Consider the following 21,220-nt stretch of genomic DNA (forward strand, 5'->3'; position numbering starts at 1 on the left):
TAGCTTTTCAGTGTAAGTTAGGTATTATGAGATGCTATTTTAAGTCATAGTAAGTTTCCAAGTACACAGGTAAAAGGTTTATTGGCAGCCACCAAAATGTTGATTTCTGTATCACCAATGGGAAATATATTTAGAAAAATACTATCTGTAAAGTAAAACTCTCATCTGGAATTGAATGTGGCCAGGGATGTCAAAGACAACAAGGAGGGCTTCTGTAGGTACATAGGTGACAAAAGGAAGGCTAGGGAAAATGTGGGCCCACTGCTGAACGAGACAGGGGACCTGGTGACACAGGACACAGAAAAGGCTGAGGGATTCAACACCACCTTTGCCTCAGTCTTTATGAGCAAGACTGGCCTTCCGGAATCCCAGGTCCCAGAGACCGGGGGGAAAGGCTGCAGCAAGGAAGACACACTGGGTGGAAGAGAATCTGGTCGGGGAATCCTGAAGCAAACTGGACATACGTTACATCCAAGGGGCCTGATGGGATGCGCCCACAAGTGCTCAGGGAGCTGGCTGATGTCATTGCGAGGCCACTCCTGATAACCTCTGATCGATCAAGGCGAATGGGAGAAGTGCCCCAAGACTGCATGAAAGCAGATGCCACTCCTGTCTTGAAGAAGGGCAAGGAGGAGGACCCAGGGAACTACAGGCCAGTCAGCCTCACCTCCATCCCTGGGAAGGTGATGGAGCAGCTCACCCTGGAAACTATCTCCAGGCACACGAATGACAAGAATACCACCAGGAGAATACCACCAGGAGTAGTCACAGCATGGCTTCACCAAGGGGACGTCACGGTTGACCAACCTGATAAAATTCTACGATGAAATGGCTAGCCTGGTAGATGACAGTAGAGCAGTGGATAAATCCGGGTAGACAATGAGGAAGGCCTTTGACATCATCTCCCATAAGATCCTCACAGACAAGCTGCGGATGTACAGGCTGGATGAGCAGACAGTGAGGTGGATTGGAAACTGGACAAATGGCTGGGCCCAGAGCGTGGTGGTCAGCAGCACAAAGTCTAGATGAAGGCCAGTGACTAGCCAAGTACCCCAGGGGTCAATACTGGGTATGATCCCATTTAACATCTTCATTTATGATCTGTATGATGGGCAGAGTGTACCCTCAGCGAGTTTGCAGATGACACCAGACTGGCAGGAGCAGCTCATACACCAGAGGGTCATGCTGCCGTCCAGAGGGACATCAGCAGGCAGGAGAAATGGGCCGACAGAAACCTCATGAAGTTCAACAAGGAGAAGTGCGAAGTCCTCCACCAGGGGAGAAACAACCCCAGGCACCAGTACATGCTGGGGGCCACCTAGCTGGAAAGCAGCTTGGCAGAAGAGGACCTGGGATCTCCTTGTGGTTACTAAGTTGAATGTGAGCCAGCAAAGGTGGCTAATGGTACCCTGGGCTGCATTAGGCAAAGTATTGCCAGCAGGTCAAGGTGATCCTTCCCCTCCCCTCAGCACTGGTGAGGCCACACCTGAAGTGCTGGGTCCAGCTCTGGCCTCCCCAGTACAGCAGAGACACGGACATACTAGAGAGTCCAGCAAAGGACCATGAAGGTGATGAAGGGACAGGAACACCTCTCCTATGAGGAAAGGCTGAGGGAGTTGGCACTGTTCAGCCTGGAGGGGGAGCTGGCTCAAGGGGGAGCTCAACAATGTATAGAAATACCTGAAGGGAGGGTGCAAAGAAGACGGAGCCAGGCTTTTTGCAGAGGTGCCCAGTGGCAGGACCAGAGGCAATGGGCACAAACTGAAACACAGGACGTTCCCTCTGAACACCAGGAAACACTTTTTCACTGTGAGGGTGACTGAACACTGGCACAGGTTGCCCAGGGAGGTTGTGGAGACTCCCTTCTTGGAGATATTCAAAAGCCATCAGGACATGGTCCTGGGCAACTAGCTCTAGGTGGCCCTGCTTGAGTATGGGGGTTGGACCAGATGACCTCCAGAGGTCCCTTCCAAGCTCAACCATCCTGTTTTTCTGTGAAAATGAGATGCAAGTGATGTATGGAGAAATTGACTCAGTCATGCCTTTTGGAACAAATATGGCATTGAAATCAATTGCACCCACATTTTTAATAATCACAGAATGAAAGATAAAGAGTTTGAAAAAACCTACTTATTTTACTGAAAGTGTCTGATCTTCAGTCAATTCCCAAGGTCAAATTTTCTTTCAGATGTTAAAAAGTCATGTTGCCTTACTAAAGCAATCAGGTACAAACTTTTTAAAAGTATTATTGTAAAGGCCCAAATTTTCAGGCACAAAAGCCAGATAAATCAAAGCATTCAAAGTCCATCAGTTATTACTATACGTTACTGTGCGATATAGAAAGTTCCTTCTTAAGTGTTTCCAGGATTTAGCAACTCAAACATGATGCTTACACAGCAATTTACACACACACTTTGTGCCATAACAGTATAAAGGTATTAGATAACAGAATATTAATCTAGTATTGAAAGGACACTGCCAACTTGAAAATACATATTAGGCACATGTCATCAGCTATTACTGCAAAACCCACACAAAGACATTATAACTACATGAGTTACAAAGAGGAAATCTGTCTTCAACTAACTAAAGCAATTTCTTTTGTTGATCTACAGCATAACTAGACAGAGAAATTTTTAAAAATACATATGGCTATAAAAAAATTGCTAGATGGATTTGTAGTAGATAAAATTGAAAATAAATTTAAATTCTATGAAAACCAACAGTTCAGTTTCAATATGATAGCTATCTTTTCAAAAGTTAAATATCCTTAGACAAAAGAATCTATAAATCTTCCCAAAATTTAGAAATATCTCAAGGAAGCACTAAAAGACCTTAAATCAGTGTGGACAGTACAGACATTATTAAAAGGCTTCATACAGCCCTAGGGCAGATTTACTGGGATGAGGGGATAACAGTGGGGTGAAGGAGATGGAAAGGGGCTAGTAGGCAGCAAGAGGCTATAGCTTCCCATTAGCACTACTTGCTACAGCACACATTCCCAGACTAGCAGCAGAAATGTTAGTCACACAACCTTAGTCAATTTTCTTCCACAGCATTGCTGAATATATGCTTAAGGAGACTTACAAGACATTAATACTTGGCTACAAGCCACTCACAAATTATCCTCCCTAAAGCATGGCCTGAATGTCTTTCACTCTAGAGTACTGTGACTCCAGAGTCACATTTAAGTGCTCACCTGAATAAACATGGGATGCTTTTAATTTTCAGTGCAGTGATTTTCAATCTTGCCAGCTACTGCTTCAGAAGTCAAAAGCAAAGAACTCGCCAAAACAACAGTACCAGGATTTTGGCACACTTTTGGCAAGACTTGTGTACTTCCAAAAGCTGGGTGTGTATGACAGATCTTTCCCATTACTGTGAAGCCCCTCCCAGTAAGTCACTAGACTTTACATTTTGTATTAAAGCTTAATGTTTAAAACATATTCTTGCCAGCTATGGTGTGAAAAGTTCAGAGAATATGAAGTAGATTATTTTTTCATTGCAAATATTGAAGTTAAGTGGGCAACTAACAAATGAACAACCGGAAAGGATGAAGTCATAGGTTATCAAATACAGAATGCAAATCTTCCTGAAATTTAACTAAAATTGTTTAAATGCCATTTCAGAGAGAAAGAAAAAAAAAAAAAAGATACCTGGCAGTAACTGAGGACTTCCATAAGAGTTTTCTGCTGATCTCCAGCGTAGGAAGCTTCAGTGTAGGAAGCTTCAGATACAATACTCCCCTTTTTCATTAAAATAATAAAAAAGAATGTAAGCTAGTAATATATACACAGTCTTAGGATATCACATTAAACCAATAAATCCCAACTTCAAACCTCACACGTTATTTCAGTCTACCCCACAACACGCATCCCCAAAGCAGCTTTTCAAAGTCAGTCGAACAAAAGAAAATTAACTTACACACTCATAATCTGGTTCATACTCATAAATGACACTGTCACTATCTTCATATTCTCCTTCCCTGGTTCTCATCTGGGAAATAACATAAAGAACTTTTAGTGTTTTGACTAATGAAAGAATTCAAAATATAAACTACAGAGACAACCTGCTAGGAATCCAACTTGGATGCTTTCAGTTGTAGGTATATTCCCTCCCCTGGCTACAAAAGGGCCCAAGAAAGCGAGACTTAACACAGTCATCTCATTTATGTGCCTGTGGTTAGGTCATATGCATACTCACCTCACTTTTGTTTTAAGAGCATCTTATTCTGGTTTAACATAAACCTCTTGCAAATTTATATAATATGTATTTTTATTTGGTTATTCTAAGGCCAGAACTTTCTCATCTAGTTATATATGTACTATATAGCCAGGCTTACGTAATTATGAGACTCCATGTAGATTTTTACACTAATTTAAATAAATCGATTTGAAAAAAACGTGTATTTATTTCAATGGGTATAACTCCGCAAGCAGAAGCTCTAAAAATGTCTAAAAGATGTAATTTTCTTGCTGTGTGAAAACTGCTTTTAGACAGGAATCAACAGTGCCACCACCTGGACAATTCTGACATTTTTCTTTTACTGGATGGGAGCAGTTCCTGTCCACCATACATCACAGATTTCATGAATCTGTTGTTGTTGTTTTGTGGGGTTTTTTTGTTTGTTTGTTTTTTTAACTAAGTCATATTTAATCAGGTCTTATTTTAAAAAAGAAAGGTTGGGGGTGTGTTGGTTTTGTTTGTTCTACAACAGGCAGAATTAAACAGAGTGGAACTGCTTTTATAGCATTAAAGACACCCTGAGTGTTGGAATTTAAGAATTAAATATGGTGACATGAACTAAGCTTCAGACTGCCTCAAGTTAAAAATATATGTAGTCTGTCTTTGAACAGAATTGTTCATGGAGGCAAATCCTTATTGAACATTAAGTTTCAACTCTTACTATCCTAAATTGCACAGAGATTTTTACTGAAAAAATAAAGAGTATCTACATGGGAAGTTACTCTCCACTGTACACTAGCTGTTGTTATATACATGTACAGTATCCAGCACAACAAGGTTTTACTCTTGCTAGGAGCTTCCCTGCACTACATGGATATCCCACCCACACTTCTTCACTGGGATGTCATCAAATGAGCATACAAAAGTGAAGGAAAAATGACATTCCCAATAACATTGAAATTGGCCTCAAAACAAAGGGCTACTGTTCAGCGAAACATACCACATTCTGTCCCACTAGAGTAGGGGTGAGTCGTTTTCTTTTGTTATGCGAAAACACAAAATCCATTTTTTCAGGGCTGTGACCATTTCCTCTCTGCATACTTGCAGAATGGCTCATTTGTGATGCCACTCGTTCAGCTAGCACTGATAAGCCTTCGCTTCCTGGAAAAGTGGAGAGAAAGCAAAGCACATCAGCAGGTTTCCCACTGCATTAAACATTTCATGACAAAAAACATGCACAGTCACCCACTTTTTTTACTTTCAAACTGCTTGTTTATTTGACATTTGTTTACTAGCATATCATTAAACACTTATTAATCCAATTTATTTAGATCTGAAACTATAAATTCAATTTAATATTCTTTCTTCTAAATTCTCTCCAGCCTCCATTTCATTTGCCTTGCTTTTCACTGTTGATTCTCTGTTCTCATTTCCACGTCTGATTGTATGAAGTCACAGAATTCAAAACCCCAACAAAACCAGTTAACTGAAATTCAGGCAATACACTCACAATGTAAAACAGTTCCCATTTGTTTAGTCCTCAGCTGTCCCTTCCTTACACTTAACAGGGCCTCCCCCAGTTTTGTCACTGAAGCACCGTGCAACAAAAGAGATCTGCCCCAGGTTATCTCCTCTGTTGAGCCAGTGTAGGTCAGGGACTACCAAACACAAACTATCCACAAGTGGTACACAAAATGCCTCCACCTCTCCATGTGTGGGCCTGGCACACAGTTAAAAAGCCATTACCACAGTTTATCACTGCTCCATCCTAATTCTTTTGAAGCCCACACGATTGTCAGACCTACTTTTTGAAGAATGTTAAAGGATTTTCACAGTTAAGAGAGAAGGCGTATCTCTACTGCCAAATCTGCCTGTCCATCATTTACAGGTTTCTACTTCAAACTTTCAGGAAAGGGCTATGGCAGCTCTTTTTAAAAGAAATAAAAACACTTTTAAGAGGGGAAGAAGAAAAAAAAAAAACTATTTCCCCTTGAGTTCTATATATTTTAGCTATAGACTGGCCAAGCACTATATAGATAACAAGGTATAGGTACAGGTAAGAGAAGATATTAAAAGACAAGTAAAGCTTAAGAAGCTAAACAAGACCTTGGAAGGTTTCCAAGAAACAGGGGGAAAAACTTAGCTGGTACAAAAAGGCAACACCAGTCTCCACCATACTATCTGCTGTGAAGGAGCTTAGGCCAAACTGAAAAGTTACGGTGGGGAAGTTTTGTGGATACCTACAGTAGGTTCCTCCCAAGTAAAAGGGGCTGCATGAGAAAAGTTACAAGGGTACTTCTTACTACCTGTGCAAAATAATGGAACGAGTTTCATGGCCTAACTGGAAAGTAGAACTAGTATCTCAGAAGTGAAGGAAGAGAAAATGAATCCAATGGGACAGGGACAAGCTAAGAGAAATACTAAAAAGCAAAGACAACTGCTTTTCTTTTATGCACTAGAAGAGGAAGGGCCAGGGGCAGGACAGAAAAGTAGTAATATATTCAGTATCATAAGCTAGAAAAAAATTTTCTTTGCATTAAGAGCCCAGACAAAAGTTGTAGCAGAGCTGACAGATGCTACCTAGGCAAGATCTGTGGTAGATCTAGATTAGCATGGTTAACATCGTTTTGAAATCACAATCAATAACTGAGCAATAAAAATACATATGCAATTACTTAATATTTGTTCTCTTAGGTGAAGATTAAAACTGACCTACCCTCCCACCCAGCTCCAGAGTTTGCTTCCTTTCCCAGATCACCTCATCCCTCTGTCCCCACCACACAGACCAAGCTAGCACTCCTCTCCTAGCACTAAGCACACCCAGAACTGAGAGCCTGGGAAATGCCAGCACTCTGTGGGACCAACACCAATACAGGCAAGAGGACATGTTGAAAGTAGAAGGGGTGCAGGGCAGCAGGATTAACACTCTGGCACAATGTAGTCCCTCAAACTTCAGATACTTTCTGCAGCCAAACCAGAATGCCACTTTACCTGGAGAAACATTAGGTCCCTGGTTTAATTACATTTTAAACATATTATGCTTATGTTAAACTAATCATCTTTCTGATTAGCTTCCCAAATTTAGATTTAGGCACAAACACAATGACCTAAAAAAAGTGCCAGCAAAAGTGATACCTAGTTTGTGGGCATAAATGGGTAAGTAAAAAGCATAAATGGGTAAGTAAAAAGCATAATCGAAGTGTTCTGCAGCAGGTGGGGAGAAATAAAGACCTAGATCTGCATCTTAGTGATGTTGAGCTTGCTCTGCCAGCTAAGTATCCGTAGGCAAGAAGATATGAGACAAAAGTAAAAGAAACTAGCTTGGACAGACAGAACCAGATCTGAAGAAAAGGCACTGCTCTACAAGATACTAGCCTAAGATGGTGGTTGAATAAAAACAATCAGAGAGAATTTCAGTTCAGAGAGAATTTCAGTTCAAAGAGTTAAGTTCAACAGTAATATTCCAGATAAACTTATGTCATGTTTTGGTCATACATCTCACTATACTCAATTTTAACTAGACAATGCCTAACGCTAACAATCTACAACAGAAGCTGTAAGCCCAAAGATGACAAAAGCATCTTTTACCCTTTAAAAAATAATCATACCCCCTCATCATGATTCCTTTGTTGATAATGAAATAACTACTCATGTCCTGAAATCAAGGCCAGCAACTGTCTACGACAGTTTCTTGGGCAGGATTTTTTGTTTGTTTTTTTAAAAAACAGAGACAAAACCCAAAGTAAACCATCCAAACCATCCTCCTCCCCCAAATATGTTTTTAGACATAAATGTACAAAAAATTACAGTATACTCTACTGTCAAGTAGAAGACCAAAAAGATTCAAGGTTCTCAGAAGCACCTAACAACACTAGGAAACAGAGACATAACTTGACCCTGCTGAAGAGAAATACTGATGAGACTCTCTATAAAGTCAACTGTCTGATTAAAAAAAAGAAACAAAACCACCAACAGAAAAACACACTAGTAAGTGCCACCACTTAGTTACAGTCGTTTTTCTTGCTAACTTGGTAATACTGCTACTGGACTTACTAAATGCTCGTAACAGCTATGATTAATTTTTGTCTGGGCCAATGGAGAATTGGGTAAGATTCCTGAGAGACTTTAATTCATTGTATTTATTTGAACATGCAAGATCAAAGACAATCACCAAAACTACTCACAGCTAATAATTTATCACCTTAAACAACATCTTACTGTCACTGCACATCAGTATCCCCAGTGCTCCGCTAAATTACACTGGACAGTTTATCTAAAAACCTTATTTTTGGGGTTAGGTTCTTCCATTACATTTATTTTCCAAATTGCTTGGTAATTCATTCCTAGGTATAGTTACTTTATACGTAAGTAAAAACCTGTCTTTTTAAAACATAATATTTCAGCAGGTTCACTATTAATAAAGACCTCTAAAGTAATAACTAAAAAGGTCCCTCTCTTTAAATGCATTGCCAAGCAATTTCTATGAAGTAGCTTTCTAATAAAATATGTTTTAAAGATATGGGTAATACAGAAAGCATTCAAGACAGCAGCACTGAACACACAGCATTAAAACTAGCCATTAACTATTAGATCACAATAAAAATGAGCAGTAATTACCATAGGCAAGTTGAGCCACATGGTGAACACCGTTTACATCAGAGTTTTGTTCCATTGACACGCAGCTTTGTGTGGACAGTCCATTTTCTCCATGGTCAATAATCACTGCTTCAACATCATCCTCAACATTCACAGATACATAATCTATTAGCATATGCAGAAAGAGAAACAGGTAAGACTAGACACCATTCTGCGTATCAGACAACAACTGTAGTGCTTGTATCACGTCTAGCATTATCTGAGTTGTTACCACAGGCTAACTTAAAACCAGTTTCACTTTAGCATCTAAACGTGAAGTCACTTTTAAACACAGGCATTGAGGTTTTAACACGCACTCGAAGGGAAGCCGCTATTGCTTAGTTGGCGGGATTCCTGAAACTATTCAGTACCCAACTCTTCCTACAGTGTCCAGCTTCAACAGGAACAGTTATAAGCCAGTAACAAGCACTTCCGAGAACTCCGCTATTTACATTCAAGCATATGACAAGACACATTAAAATTTCAAAACCAAATTACTTTCATAAATATGAAATGCTTAATACATTTGAAACAAATCAGTCTACAAATCCTAACTGCATATTTGGTATTCAGATCAAAACAAACATCGGCTCCCAATAAGATGCTGTGCAGAAACACTGAATGGCAAATCTCCAGCACCAAATTTTTTCCAATTAAACATACTACATTAAGAAAAAATGTCCTGGTTTCAGAATAACTGTATTATAGCTAGATCTGGTGTTTTTGGGAGGGGAGGAAGTGGAATTTATTCTTGATGAAAGAAATTAATGGAAGGAATCATACTGTGAACCACTAAAGATAGGAAGTAAAACTTAAATTCAGCCAGCACACATGCATAATGACACATTAACTATATGAACACATGCCGTATTTTCCACAGGATCTCTACCCTGTTCAGTGCACAGGATGGACTGAGCTCCAGGAATGAATCGGGGCTGTATGAGTCTAACAGTGGTCTGGTTCTTTACTCTTATACAAACAATTCACTCCAAATCCTGCTCTCTTCCCTCTGTTCCAATTTCTTAGGAGACCAAAAGGTGGGAAAGCAGCTGAATTCCACAGGTCAAAGTTTTCCCTCTGGCCAGTACTCCCATCTAACCCAGAATAAACAATACAGCAGGGTTTGGATTTGGCTGTCATCAGATTAGGAAAGACTTCACCAAACTGAGGGTCTGTTCAGAAACACCCATCAATTGCCATGCAGTCAATAGCTGTGTTTATAGTAGTAAATGAGGCCAAAAAGCTAGTTGGGGCATAGTTGCCCTGCAAAAAGGAGTTCAGCTGAGTGGACGTGAGCTGGGATATGCTGCTGAGGCTCCAAGTCAGAGAACAGCTCTTGGCCAGTTTTAATTAGCTGTATAGAAGTAAACAGCAGGACTATTCATGAACTTAATCTAGGCGCAGCTTTTAGCAAAACACTTCAGTGATGTTCACTGACTGAAGTTCACTGCAGGCTAACATGAGTTATTTGCATGTGTTGAATTATTTAACTGCCTCACAGGCACAAATTTCTTTGTTGACAGTCATTTAGTATTCTACCTACTTTGGGAGAGAGTTAACTGAGTCAGGAAAAGTGCATCTGCAACAAAGCAGGTGGGAACAGAATCCTCTTTGCCAATTTCCCCAACCGGTATGCCAGGTTATTGTATGGCCTGACAAATGCCCTACTTACAGCTGGGCCTCTGCTGCCCTCCAATCGTCTTTCTATCCCTAACTAGAGAAGTGACACAAGTTGTACATTACCTGTGCAACCCTACAACGCACAGAATTTACCCGTATATTGATAATCTTTGCCACAAACCTCATGCCTCACTTTGGCCCACAGGAAATAAGGCAGGCAAATCAAGCCTACCTGACCCGCAACTATGTCACTCAAATCTACAGCAGACAGAGCAACGGGTACAGAAGAGGGAAAATTCTGTGGAACCAGCATGTAGCAAAGACACAGCAGCTCCGTCTAGACTAGAGGAAGGCCAGTATGATCAGAAGTCAGGAGAATTTCTACAACTGGTTGATAATGAAAGCAAAGCTCAGTCTTCCACACCCTCCACCACCCTCCCTTAAACAAGTTTCAAAATCAGAATTTCAACAGTGCAGTGGACTCTGGGCAGAAAGTGTTTCCAAAGTCTGTAGCTACAGCAACTCACAGCTGGAGGATAAACATAAACCAAACAGCAAAATACAGAAAGGGAAAACACCTCACTTCCAAAAAATATCTAATTAATTACAACACATTTCTACAACGATGTAGAAGCAATGCAGCAACAAGCACTAGTCTCTCAAAACTTTTAACCTCTAAAATGGTGGTCAGGATCCTCCTCATCCCCAGGGCTTTTAACTTCCATCACCCATTGCTGAACATAGCTGCTCTCATAGAGGGAAAAGAAATTATTCTCTCTTCAGAATGGCACTCTTACATGGACAGTCAGGAAATTTTGAGATTAGAATACATGACCCATTTCCATGAAGGTTTATCAACATGACTCGTCACTGCAACAATAAGGAAAGCTGCTCCAAGAAATGCAGACCCACCTGCTTTATACCAAGCACTTCTTCCTTTTCCTAATGTATTCTAGTTGCCTTGCCTCTAAAGTCAATGGACAAATTTAAATGTCTTTGCTGTAGATTGACTACATTCACCACCAAGATAATGTCTGTTCTCAAAAATATTTTGTTTAGAAGATTTGTCAACAAATATTAGCTAGTTTTTAAAAAAAAAAAAAAGGGGGGGGAGCAGTTCTCATCTTATAGTCCTATACATACCTTATTCAGGCAAAACAACTCAGTGTCACTACTGTAGTCATTCTTACATGTGAGGACAACTTCATTCATTCAACTACAATATTCACACCTTCAAAAACTTGTGACAAAAGAATTCCAGCTATTTACTCATAATCTTAAAGAAACTGCAACTTAGTCCTGCAAGCAATTCTAAGTATTTGATGCTTCTTAGAAGTGCTAGCAATATGGAGTAATACCATATATATAGCACCAAACAATATGAAATACATATCTGTCTCTCTCAAGTAGAAACCACAAACTGCCAGATTCTGTGATTAATTTATGCTCCTGAAAAAAAAAATAAAAATTAAGCCATCAAGATATTTTTTACTTGTGACTTGAATGAAGATTCAACTGCATTTCTTGTGCCAAGTTAATAATTTCATTGCATTAATTAGCTCCACTGACACAAAATATCACGACATAGATATTTACATATTTCCAGTAAGTCTTGAAAGGAAATTATAAATTAAAAAAGTATGATTGAGAAAATATTTTTGGTTTCTGTATTTCAAATAAGGCTTTTACTGTGAAATGAATTACACATTATAGTAAGACTTACTAAATAGGCTGGTTTAGCCAATCGTTGGAACAAGTTATCAGTTTAAGAGAACTCTGTCACTTCAGTTTTCAAACAGAAATTCAATCATCTAAAATTAGAAAACATCACCAAATTTCCTTCTCAGACTCAGTGCATGCTCCAGGTTATATGGTATAGACTATGACTTACTATTTTCAGTAAGGCAGTAGGATATGCTATGCTATAAGGTAGAGGTTCATAAAAAAAATGCATTGTACAGAAAGACAGTTGTAGACAGAGCAGTGCTGTGAAATGACCAAATTAGAAAGCCAAGATTGGAGGTGCTCTTTTTAACTTAAAAGCTGTTTATGTTCACCATTTCGAATTCTTTTCTTCTGCACAAACTCATCAGGTAGCAGGTATTTGTAGAAAGTTAAAGGCACTTAAACTTGAGCCCAGCTTTCATAATGATTTACATGCAAAAATGTCCAACTATGTGTCTAACCCTGCATCAGAAGTTACATTACTATTTTATGCTGCTTTTTATGCAGCAAAGTAAAACCAACCATCATAAAGAATTTATTTCCAATAACCAATAGAGAAATACATTTAAAAGTAATTATGACTTGAAAATTTTCTCTCTTCTTTGGAAACTGTCATTTGATCAAGATACTCCAGCAACCAAATGACTGTTTATCTTTTTACTACTGCTTGGTCACCTATCCCCAAACAGTATAGTAGTATAGGTTTTGGTGAAAACAGAAGAAAAATGTGAAACGTAAGAATGAAAGACGAATAGAACTAAACTGTAACATTAAAAAAATTCGGGGGGGGAGGGGGGGGGAGGGACAGGACAGACACAGGCAGACCACCAAAATAATTCAGAGATGGAAAGATGTTGATATTAAACATCAAGAAATACTAAAAAAACCAAGCAAACAACCCCCCCCCATCAAAATCCCAAAACAAAACATGAACTTTTTCAAAGCCAGAGTTAAAAAGAAAAGACAAACATAAAAGCCCAAAAAAACTCATCGCAACTACAAATTACATTCCAAAGCAAGTCAAGCAAAGCAACCCTACCCAAGCAAATAAAAGATATACCAAGGAACTTACCTGGGTTAAACTAAGTCACAAGAGGAGAGCCAGCTAGCATTAACTTGGACTGCAACTAGATCCTGCTCTATTTATGGCCTGACACTTATGCTAACATACATACACCAAAAAAAAAAAGGAACAAACAAGGGAGAGCACAGGGACACCAGTGTCACGATGCCTTTCAGGGGGAGTATCATCCCATTCCAGCTTCAAGTAATCATTTGTATATTAACTCAGTCTCATTGCAGATGTAACTGAGAGTTTTAAGCACATTTCTGCATACTATGATAATCAAAGCTACGAGCACAGAAACAAAACCAGATCTGATGCATCAGCTGAAGCCTGAAGACAAGCTGACAGACTACTTTTCTCTCCCCAAGCACGTTACTAATTAAATACATCACATAAGCCAGTGGGATAAGGAAGGACTTGTACTGAGTCAGACATTACCCAATGAATGCTCTCGCTTATTGCGGAAACAGAAATGTAGGTAACCATGAGGTATGGAATAGTAAAAGGAGGAGGATGAGAGAGCTGAAAGCACTAAGTAGTACTAAATCCCATCCCAACCTCTACTACAGAGTTCCTGGGGGCTGCTAGCACAACCACTAAAACTAAATCAAACTTTTCACAGAAATCCAGTGTTTTTTCTTCATCTTCTAAGAGTTCAGTTAGACACATCTCTGTATTTCTGCAAACATGATCTCAATCTCAATACTCACAGGTGCAACAGACAGCCATGGAAGATGTGCGTAAGATGAACTAGATTTTACAAAGATGCTTAAATACTACACTCGGAAAAAAATACCATCCACCTCAAGTTGCATCCTTGAATTTAGCATACTTCTGATAATTTCGTCCTTAATCTAGATAGTTTGTCACAGATCAGAGACACCAGAATACTCTACCAGAGATAAAGTGCTTATCAACAGTCTCTGAACACTGAAACAACAGTTAATTTAGAATGCTGTAGTCATAATTTGCATGACTGAAATTTGCAACAGATTAAGACAATGGGATTGTATATTGAGCAAATACAAACCAATTACTACGGTGAGAAGCAGAATAATGAAACCAGATTTCCTGTGGCTTTAGGTCTCATATTTGGATTACTGAGATGCTAATAAGATCAAAACTCGAGGTAAAACAAGTCTCACAAAGAGGCCTCTGATGTTGAATAAGATTTGAGCTCATACTGCACCTTTTGACTGAGGAATATTATTAATGGCACATCTTTTCTACTGCCAAGGAATTTAGAACAGTCTTAATATTTGTTAAGATTACCAAGTTATAGACAAAGCCAATCAGGAGACCAAAAAATTGAGGACAAAGGAGAAGGAACAGACACCCAACACCTGTGCTTAATGAGGAGTATATCAGGATTGCTATGCTCCCACCCTCCTACATCTCAATCCTACCCCTTTACTTCATGCTGACACTTGTACAATTGCACGGTGAATTGGCCAAAGCCTAACCACACCAAAAATAAGTTATTTGTTAGCCAGAAAAGCTCCCTGAACCATTAAGTCACCATTAAGGAAATCAGGCATCTGAGCAAGAGACAACTGGAACCTCTTGAGAGGGTAGAGGTGTGTGACAGCAATGACAGGCTAAATGAGCTTAAATTGATGTGAGACTGTACAAACATTACTCCTCGGAAGGGCAAGGTGAAGCATGTAACTGACAGAAATGCACCTGTTTTGATTCTACGTAAATGAAGCCCATATACCTCTAAGATACAGAAGTTGCGCTATGCATTATGTCTTCAAATGGAAAGATCATGATGTCAGGCACCTCACTTTATGAGCATTACTCATCTCTGCCGGTACTCAGGTTTTGTATCTGAGTAACTGCAGCACTCGGGGACCTGCCAGGGCCAAGACACTGCTGTTCCACAGCAAAGTCTCCTCAGCGTTTTGCCACTACGCTCACCCACCATGTGAAGACTAAGGAAAGCAAAAGCTTCCCCCACCACAAACCATGCAACTGCCGCTGTCACCCTCTGGCCCTACACCGTGAGGTAATCGAGCTGTGGCAGGGCCACATTACTTCTTCTGAGCTGTAACTTCCCCGAGAGTCCTGCTTCCAGCTCTGCCGCGGCACAGCCACGCACGGTCGCACCTCGGGCCTCTCGCACGGCTGCCCCTCTGCCCTTGGCTTAGCTGCGGAAGGAGTGACGCTGCAGGGGCGCCTGGGGAATACGCGTCCCAGGGGAAAACCCGAGCGCTGCGGACAACCCCGGAGCCCGCTGGGGCACGTACGCCCGGCCCCGAGCGCCCAGAAGGGGAAGAGCAGCGCCTCCCGCCCGCCCGCCCGCGGGGACTCCCCGCCCCTCCCGCCGGCTCCGCGCCGCGCGCGGAAACCGTTAACGCTGCCCGCCCCGCCACCCCCACCCCGCGCAGCACCTCCAACCGCCCGCCAGCGCGCCCTCCGCGCCTCGAGCCCCCACCGCCACTGACGCGGCGGCGACGGGCAGTAGCGAAAGCCAATGGCGGCGGCTCGCCGCGCCGGAACCGGCGAATAGCGGCGGGCGCGGTGGGCGTGGCTCGGCCGGCTCGGCAGAGTGCGTTGGGGCTGTTGCGAACGATGAGGGAGCGTTCTCCGCGCTCCGGCGGCTCTCCGCGTCCCGTCTCCGCTCCCTCGGGGGAGCGGCGGGGCGGGGGCGGTCGGGAGCCTTACCCTCGGCGGACATGGCTTGCTGGGGCGGCAGAGCGCGAGGTCCTTCTCGGGCGGATAGGGCGGCGGAGCGAGCCGGGGCTCCGGCACAGGCAGGTGTGGCCGGAATGCGGCGTTGGAAACGGAAGCGGCTTCTCCGACGTGAGCAACAAACTGTTTTGAACCAGTGCGGCTGCGCGCTGGGCACGGGGGCGCGCCTGGCAAACGGGAGCCGGGGGGGCGGGGCCGCCCCAGCCGCCCGCCCGCGCCCCGGGCCGCCGCCTTGACCCCGGCGCCGGAGGTGCGATGCCGGGCGCCGGCTCTCGCGTTACAGAAAGTGCCCCGGCTTTCTGTGTGCTCGACTTGGTTCCGTGGCGCTGCCACGCTCCCTGCTACCTGAGGCCTGGCCGAGGGCAGCGGGTTCGGTTTTATGCGGGCTCCTCCGTCCCTAGGAGGATGGAGGGCTGCTGAGCTGCTCTCCGAGTCTCTGCAGGAGAGCAAAGCCGTGGGTAACTTCAGGTCTGGCCTCTGCGGTTCTCGAACTGCAGAGCCTCTCATGCATGCCTCAGGTTTCAGCATACAATAATGTCTGGTTATCTTGCCACCCCATTAGATTCGGTTTTGGTTCTCTGCAAACCACTTGTTGTAATGGGAGAAATCCAGCTACAGAGGGATATTAACAGCTGCAAAAGGTTGTCCTCACAGAACTGTACAAAGCTGCGTATCAGGGCTCCAGTTCATACAGGAACACTATGGGCCTTTGGGAGGGACAAAATGTGGACATTTCAGCCGCACCTACCTATATTAACAATTCTGTGCTTTTTGACCTACGCTGCCTCCTTCGTCTCTATATGCCAACCCCCTTTTTTTTAATTCAGGATTGGGGATAGGGGGGTTGGCAGGGCCAGGACACCCTGTCCAGACATCCCCTGGGTGTGCTCACGCTTCCCCTCTGGGGGAATATGTTTGGGGAGGGATTGGAAGAAGATCCAGGATGGTGATGGGACCTGATCTGCTCGTGGCCTGGGACAACGAAGTGCCCTACAACAGCCCGCAGGACTAAAGCACAGCTCAGCAGCACCACGGAGATACTAAAGCAAGGCAACAGAAGATCAATCCCTGCAGGTCGAGCCAAGAACCCTACCAGGAGGTGAAAGAGATGTCTGGGAAGTTCTGTGCAAGGAGAGGGGACGGTGTGATCCTCTCTGGTTGTATCTTTTCTCGCATAATCTAATATTCCCCCCCTAAAAGCTGGTCTGCACACCCACAAAGGAGCAGGAGAGACAATGGCACGGGGAGCCCAATTCACACCCTGTCCCAGCTACTCCCAAGCCCATCCCAGGGGCAATCAGCCCATCAGAGGCCCTTCTCCTGTGCCCAGAGGAGCCCAGGGGCACAAAGGCAGGCGGGAACCTAAATTAAAGGACTCAGAGGAACAACCACCCTGCCTGTGCCCCTTCCAGGGCTGCCCCAGCAGAGTCTCATGCCCAGCATCCAGGCGTGAAACCCATCAAATGTGTCAACACTAGAGCACCTTTCGGACTGAGGGGGGGTTGTTGCCTAGGTGTATGGGGCACATTATGGGGCTTCCCCCCCATATCAGTATTTCAGGATTGCACAGGACTTACTATGAGACGTTTAGGGGAGGAACCGAAAGCAGGGAAAGGGATGGATTGAGGTGAATTGGGGAGGAACAACTGTAGCAACATAGTAAATTTCTTTCTCGCTCTTTCCTGGGATGAGAGTTCTCTGTTCTGTGCAAAGGCGTGTGTAGTGCAACTGCACTGCAAAGTGCAGCAATGGGAGCCAGACCACATGTCGGAAGGCCTGTGTGCCTGCGGTGCAGCAACTGGAGCGAATGCAGGTGTGCGAGCACTAATGAAGGTCAAGCTGGGCTGTCCAGCCCGTAGGGGAAGTGGCCTGGGAGCCAGGGGTGTCTCTAAGGGTGAGACCATGCGGGGGCTGGCTACTGGGGACCAGGGGAGTTCTGGCCAGCTCTGCATGTTTGGGGGGGCAGAGGGCTGAGATGGTCTGCGCCGGGAACTGCAGTGGGGCTGTGGCCTCAGGGACTCATATGTGCCAGCAACTGGGAAGGCTGGGATCCAGGGCCAGCTACTGGGCAGACTGAGTCAATGCTTCCTTTATCACTTTCTGATTTTTAGCAGGTTTTAAAGCCTTTTCTCTCTTTGACATAGACAGCAAGATGGAAGACCAGCATCTACAAGCCCCATGTTGAACCGAATCAGTGCAGTACATCCAGTTTCTTGCACAAGTTTCTTCACCAAAACACATCAGAATTTTCTGAAGCTTTCCAATTAAAGTACTAGGCTGAAAGAGCATTGGGTAAGCCAAGAGTTTCACTTTCCTATAAAGCCTGAGGTGATGGGATAATGCCTGAGTAATAGGGAGCCCAGCCAACAATGCTGTATTCAAAATCAGCTTTTATCTTCCCTTTATTTTTTTCTGCAGAAACAGAGGAACTTTTTTATGATAGGGCAACATTTTGTATGGATGTAAGGAAGCAGTCCCTGAAAAGAATGATTTGGGAACAGGTAGGTCTTGGGAGGCCACAGAGGCTGAATGGGGTACTGAGACACAGACTAAGAAGTGAAGTACCAGAGCGAGGGATAGGAGATCCTGGTGACTGTGGAAAGGAAGTACTCAGGTCAAGGATAAAGAAATGTTGGGCTTGAAAGGAAACAGGTTGAAAAAGTTAGTTGGATATCTGATTTCCGTAGTCTTGCGTGGCAATGGTATTTGGAGGAGCTAAGAGAAGAAAGATATTTAAGGTAGGGCTAAGAGGAGTACACTCTTCAGGAAGTGAAGCTAAATCAAAAGGAATGATCTGATACACTACGGGCCGTAACATCTCTGTTCTGAGTTACAGCATGCTGTTTTTGAAAGTTTTCTCTTGAAGATATAAAGTGGTGCGCATTCCTTTATATTTCTACAAATATTGTTTCAGTGGCTTACTAATCATACAGAAGGCAGAACGGATTTGAAAAGAAAACTGAAGGAAGTGGAAGTAGGTGGGAGGTTGTCCTGGGGAAAAGAGTCAGCTAATAGTTAATGCATTTGAATGCAGAATCATAGTTTCAGAAGGAGTGAGAAAACCTGATCTACAAAGAATTTCTTTTTCTTGGATCAGTTTTCACTAGAAATTTCCTGAAATTAATTCGTTGGCCACCTTTCCTGGTACTTACGGTTATTGGATCCAATAAAATAAAAACATAAGTTTACCTACTTTATCTGTTTCTGTAATGTCTTCATTTTGGGTTTGAAACTTGGTATTTTGTAGTGTTGGACATTTCAAATGACAAGTGAAGTTGTGGACTAACTTTAGTTACACGCTGGTCTTCACAGATCCCAAAACTTGTTTTGTGCATTGAGTTGAGGAAAGTATCAGCAATTACAGCCTAAATTTACATTATCAGGATTTGTTTGATGGTTCAGCTGGCTTGGCAAAGTGAAATGCACAGAAACAGATCACAGTATTAGGATGATGTAGTTTGGCGTCGGTACTTAGAGGGTATGGTCTATATTTCATTCACTTTGCTTTGGGTCAGCTCTTAAATTATCTACCAAACCCAAGAAAACGGTGGAAGTGTGAAGCCCAATCTAGAGGATTCATTTTTGAGGCTCTACCATTCTTAAGTGGTCATAAAGCCATTTGTTTTCGTTACCCATAATGAAGAAACTATGTAAGGGGTGTCTGACTGCTGCTGAGTAAGCCTTTAATGAATACCAAAAGGAGGTACTTTTTAAAAGGAGAACATTAAAGGATGAACGCTAAATACTAGTAATAATATAATAGTCCTGTGCCAGCCTTTTAAATATATAAATAAACTTGACCACTTAGGAACTGAATGCCATGTTCCTACAAATTTTGAATGTCCTTTACTCATAAAAATGTTTTTATCTGATGATTTATTTTTTCAGCTTTGGAGGCTTGTAATAGAACTAAGACACCCGACCTAGATTCAATGTGACTCATTAACAGACTGGCCAAGCCACAGGCTCAGTCATGTTACTTAATTTTCTCAGTCTCAGTGAAAACCGTCATGTGAATTTCCACAGAAAACTCATTGGATGATCGCTTATTTTGTAGATGCGTGGTTTTTGAGTGATATAAAAAAAAAGCAGCCTAACATTAAATCAAAACTATCGCAAAACTGTTACTAGAGGGCAAGGCTTCTCTTACTTGCTCAGGTGCCATTAGCAAAAAGGCTTATTTTTCTGCCTCGCTAGTACCTCACTGCTAGGTGTGGAGAATGTTGCTGTAATATGGATGAACAGTCTGAATTAACCTGTGAGTTGATCAAGAAATGGCATTTCCTTGGCCTTTGTTATTCTTCTTTTGGGGCTGAGGGAGCTGTTCCTGCCTCTCCTCTCACCCCAGCTGAAGATGCCAGTGAACTAAAAAGGGAGATGTAGGGGCAGTTGTTCCCTGACAGGAATAGTTTATGGTTTGCAGCCTTTTTGTGAAATGGCAATGGTAAGTATTCGTGTCAGAGCTTGATAATCTTCTGTTAAAAAAAAAAAAATAAAATTGGCAGCAACCTGTTTAGAGTGAAAGTGCACGAGAGCTACCACTCCTATCCATGATGCTGTTACTACCATCGCTGTTTTGCACAGCCTTTTAATTTATCTGCTAAGAAAACAGTAAACTTCATTGAGAATGCCGATATCTGTTACAGAATAAATTTCTCTTAACATTCAGAGCGGTTTTCTGATTTTTCCAGCTCTGGGGAAGTTTAAATGGCAAGGGAAGTGAATCTAGTGGGAAAGACTGTATTTAGCTGCTTACCAGTTCTGTTGTCCTGACCTTTAGCCTATGTTGGAGGATATGGATTCCTTACGAATAAATTTCCTCGGTTTTCTCTTTGGGGAGTGCAGATGATACGATGTGAAACCTCTTCCATTCATACTGACGTAATTAAAGACAGACATCTTCTGTCAGCAGAGCTGGATAACTTGCGTTCAAGAAGTTAGGAGAATCCCTTGAAGGATTTTTATGACCAATAATGTTGGGCACTAGAAGAGTTTCAGGAGAACGCTAGCGTGCCAGTAGTTAAAAATACAAATGGGACAAGCTGGGTAATTAAAAACCTGTCAGCCTGACTTTAATCCCCGGAAGCTATCGGAACAGTTAATACACGCTTCTGTCACCAAGTAGAGAATTAAAGGAGGGAAGTATAATTAATGCAACCAAAAATAGGTTTATGGAAAACAAAGTCTGTCGAGTAAGTGCCCATAGAAACGTGGGTAGAAATCAGGACTAGGATTGCAGCCAGAACTCAGCTGCCCTCTTCCCAGGAAAGATGCGTGCCCCAGGGCCTGACGAGT

At 42.6% G+C, this 21,220-nt stretch overlaps 1 protein-coding gene across 3 annotated transcripts in view; it reads right to left on the minus strand.

Annotated features, from left to right (window-relative positions):
• The window catches only part of BEND2 (BEN domain containing 2), a 36,810-nt gene extending 20,818 nt beyond the window's left edge, over positions 1–15,992 (minus strand). For 2 of the 3 annotated variants that reach the window (XR_012996894.1, XM_076356901.1), the window contains exons 1-5: positions 15,899–15,992; positions 8,803–8,946; positions 5,186–5,346; positions 3,925–3,996; positions 3,657–3,746 (exon numbers count right to left, since the gene is read on the minus strand). Coding sequence is in view for 2 of the 3 variants with exons in the window: in XM_076356901.1 (XP_076213016.1) it covers positions 3,657–3,746; positions 3,925–3,996; positions 5,186–5,346; positions 8,803–8,946; positions 15,899–15,911 (480 nt within the window). In the remaining variant the exon portion in view is untranslated. Of the gene's footprint in view, positions 1–3,656; positions 3,747–3,924; positions 3,997–5,185; positions 5,347–8,802; positions 8,947–13,237; positions 13,312–15,898 lie in introns of those variants that run through there. The other variant, XM_076356911.1, reaches the window with a different exon arrangement.
• Between the last annotated feature and the right edge of the window lie 5,228 nt (positions 15,993–21,220).

Source organism: Aptenodytes patagonicus, chromosome 1, assembly GCF_965638725.1.
Source record: "Aptenodytes patagonicus chromosome 1, bAptPat1.pri.cur, whole genome shotgun sequence".
NCBI lineage: Eukaryota > Metazoa > Chordata > Aves > Sphenisciformes > Spheniscidae > Aptenodytes > Aptenodytes patagonicus.